We start from the raw sequence: 3703 nt of genomic DNA, 5'->3' as shown, positions 1-3703 counted from the left end.
GATTGGGATTTGGGGTTCCCAGGGTCAGATTTGGGGTTCCATATTTGGATTTTGGGGTTCCGGATTTGGATTTTGGGGTTCCCAGGGTCAAATTTGGGGTTCCTGGTTTGGATTTTTGGGTTCCAGATTTGGATTTTGGATCAGATTTGGGGTTCCCAGGGTCAGATTTGGGGTTCCAAGATTTGGATTTGGGGTTCCAGAGTCGGATTTGGGGTTTTCCAGAGTTGGATTTGGGGTCAGACTTGGGGTTCCAGAAGTGGATTTTGGGTTCCAGGTTTGGATTTGGGGTTCCAGAGATGAATTTGGGGATCCAGGTTTGGATTTGGGGTCGGATTTGGGGTTCCAGAGTCGGATTTGGGGTTCCAGAGTCGGATTTGAGGTCGGATTTGGGGTTCCCAAGGTCAAATTTGTGGTTCTAGAATCAAATTTGGGGTTCCAGGTTTGGATTTGGGGTCGGATTTGGGGTTCCCAGGGTCAGATTTGGGGTTCCAGATTTGGATCTGGGGTTCCAGAGTCGGATTTGGGGGTCCAGAGTCGGATTTGAGGTCGGATTTGGGGTTCCCAAGGTCAAATTTGTGGTTCTAGAATCAAATTTGGGGTTCCAGGTTTGGAATTGGGGTTCCAGAGACGGATTTTGGGTTCTCAGATTTGGATTTGGGGTTCCCAGGGTCAGATTTGGGGTTCCAGATTTGAAATTTTTTTGGGTTCCAGATTTGGAATTTTTTGGGTTCCAGATTTGGATTTGGTGTTCCAGGTTTGGATTTTGGGGTTCCAGGTTTGGATTTTGGGGTTCCAGGCTTGGATTTGGGGTTCCCAGGGTCAGATTTGGGGTTCCAGATTTGGATTTTTGGGTTCCAGATTTGGATTTTGGATCAGATTTGGGGTTCCCAGGGTCAGATTTGGGGTTCCAAGATTTGGATTTGGGGTTCCAGAGTCGGATTTGGGGTTTTCCAGAGTTGGATTTGGGGTCAGACTTGGGGTTCCAGAAGTGGATTTTGGGTTCCAGGTTTGGATTTGGGGTTCCCAGGGTCACATTTGGGCTTTCCCAGCCTCTCTGCCCCCCAAATCCCAATTTTTCCCAGGAAAAATCTCTGGGAATTTTCCTGACCCCAAATTCCCTGGGAATTTTTTTCTGCCCCCAAATCCTGAGGGAATTCTGCTCCTGTTCCAGGGATCCTGCAGCCATGGACATCGAGGACTGCAACGCCCGCTCCTACATCACCGGTGAGATTCCCTGGAATTTCTGGGATCTTTTCTGGATTTTCTGGGATTCCCCCCCATTTCCCTGGATTTTTCCCCATTTTCCTGGATTTTCCCCCATTTTTCCTGGATTTTCCCCCATTTTTCTGGGATTTTCCCCCATTTTTCCTGGATTTTCTGGGATTTTTCCTCCATTTTTCCTGGATTTTCTGGGATTCCCCCCCATTTTTCCTCCATTTTTTCTGGGTTTTCTGGGATTTCCCCCCCATTTCCCTGGATTTCCCCCCATTTTTCCTGGATTTTCTGGGATTTTTCCTCCACTTTTCCTGGATTTTCTGGGATTTCCCCACCATTTCCCTGGATGTTTCCCCATTTTCCTGGATTTTCCCCCATTTTTCCTGGATTTTCTGGGATTTCCCCCCGATTTCCCTGGATTTTTCCTGGATTTTCTGGGATTCCCCCCCCCATTTTCCTGGATTTTCTCCCATTTTCCTGGATTTTCCCTGGATTTCCCCTCATTTTTCTGGGATTTTCCCCCATTTTCCTGGATTTTCCCCCATTTTTCCTGGATTTTCTGGGATTTTTCCTCCATTTTACCAGGATTTTCTGGGATTTCCCCTTTTTTTTCCCCTGGATTTCCCCTAATTTCTCTGCATTTTCTGGGATTTTCTCTCATTTTTTCTGGATTTTCTGGGATTTCCCCCCTTTTTCCTGGATTTTCCGCATTTCTACTTGGATTTTTTTCCCTTTTTCCTGGATTTTCTGGCATTTTCCCCCATTTTTTGTGGATTTTCCTGGATTTTCCCCCAATTTCCTGGGATTTTCCCCCATGTTTCCTGGACTTTCCTGGGATTTCCCCCATTTTCCTGGATTTTCCCCCAATTTCTTGGGATTTCCTGGATTTCCCCCCATTTTTCCTGGATTTTGGGATCACAGCCCCTTCCTAGATTTTTCCTGGCTTTTCCCCAGATTTTCCCTGGATTTTCTGGCATTTTCCCCCATTTTTCCTGGATTTTCCCCCCATTTTTCCTGGATTTTCTGGGATTTTTCCCCATTTTTCCTGGATTTTCCCCCCATTTTCCCTGGATTTTCTGGGATTTTTCCCCATTTTTCCTGGATTTTCCCCCCATTTTCCCTGGATTTTCTGGGATTTTTCCCCATTTTTCCTGGATTTTCCCCCCATTTTCCCTGGATTTTCTGGGATTTTTCCCCATTTTTCCTGGATTATTTTCCTGGATTTTCCCCCAATTTCTTGGGATTTCCTGGATTTCCCCCCATTTTTCCTGGATTTTGGGATCACAGCCCCTTCCTAGATTTTTCCTGGCTTTTCCCCAGATTTTCCCTGGATTTTCTGGCATTTTCCCCCATTTTTCCTGGATTTTCCCCCCATTTTCCCTGGATTTTCTGGGATTTTTCCCCATTTTTCCTGGATTTTCCCCCCATTTTTCCTGGATTTTCTGGCATTTTTCCCTATTTTTCCTGGATTTTTGGGATCACTCCCCCTTCCTGCCCCTTCCTGGATTTTTCCCAGATTTTCCCCCCCATATTTTCCCATTTTCCCCCCGGATTTTCGGGATCCCAGCCAACCCCGCGTGGTTTTCCTCTTCCATCCCCAAATTCCCGACTTTTGTGGGATTTCTCCCAATTTCCACGCAGCTGCGGCAGAAATTCCTGAATTTTCACAGCTCTTCCCGCGATTCAGAGCTGCAAAACCCCCAGGGAATTCTCCCAGGGCTGGGAAAAAACCGGGAATTCGGAGGGAAAAATGGGAATTTTCGGGGGGAAAACCCAGGAATTGGGGGCTGAGGGTGGGAAATTCCCGTTTGGATCGGGGCTGGAATTTCCAGGAGGGGCGGGAATGGTTCAAATTCCAGCCTGGCAGGAGGGAGGGAGGGAATGAGATCCAGGAAAATTCCATGAGGGAGAAGCTTGGAATGTTCCCAGGGAAGCTTGGAATGTTCCCAGGGCCGGGCTGGAATTGCCCCGCAGGGATTGGAGGGGGAGGGGGAGGAGGGGAAGGGAATTTTCCGCCTTTGGAATCATCCCGGGGCTGCTCATCCCGAAAAAATGGGGCTGGAAAAAAAAAAAAATTGGTCCTGGTGGGAGGGGAGCTCCTGGGTCCTTCCCAAATTCCTGGGTCCTTCCCAAATTCCTGGGTCCATCCCAAATCCTTCCCAAATTCCTGGGTCCATCCCAAATCCTTCCCGAGCCCCTGGGTCCTTCCCAAATTCCTGGGTCCATCCCAAATTCCTGGGTCCTTCCCAAATTCCTGGGTCCTTCCCAAATTCCTGGGTCCTTCCCAAATTCCTGGGTCCTTCCCAAATTCCTGGGTCCATCCCAAATTCCTGGGTCCTTCCCGAGCCCCTGGGTCCTTCCCAAATTCCTGGGTCCTTCCCAAATTCCTGGGTCCTTCCCAAATTCCTGGGTCCTTCCCAAATTCCTGGGTCCATCCCAAATCCTTCCCAAATTCCTGGGTCCATCCCAAATCCTTCCCGAGCCCCTG

At 48.4% G+C, this 3703-nt stretch overlaps 1 protein-coding gene across 3 annotated transcripts in view; it reads left to right on the top strand.

The window, feature by feature from the left end:
- Nucleotides 1-1175: 1175 nt before the first annotated feature.
- IKZF4 (IKAROS family zinc finger 4) overlaps nucleotides 1176-3703 on the top strand; it is a 30133-nt gene continuing 27605 nt past the window's right edge. For all 3 annotated transcript variants that reach the window (XM_041411628.1, XM_041411627.1, XM_041411631.1), the window contains exon 1: nucleotides 1176-1224. In XM_041411628.1, the coding sequence (XP_041267562.1) occupies nucleotides 1185-1224 (40 nt within the window). In that variant the 5' untranslated portion in view covers nucleotides 1176-1184. The remainder of the gene's footprint in view (nucleotides 1225-3703) is intronic.

Source organism: Onychostruthus taczanowskii, unplaced genomic scaffold (genome assembly GCF_017590055.1).
Source record: "Onychostruthus taczanowskii isolate IOZ18803 unplaced genomic scaffold, ASM1759005v1 scaffold361, whole genome shotgun sequence".
NCBI classification, from domain to species: Eukaryota; Metazoa; Chordata; class Aves; order Passeriformes; family Passeridae; genus Onychostruthus; species Onychostruthus taczanowskii.
The sequence above is the reverse complement of the archived record's forward strand: the minus strand, read 5'-3'. Positions and strand labels throughout refer to the sequence as shown.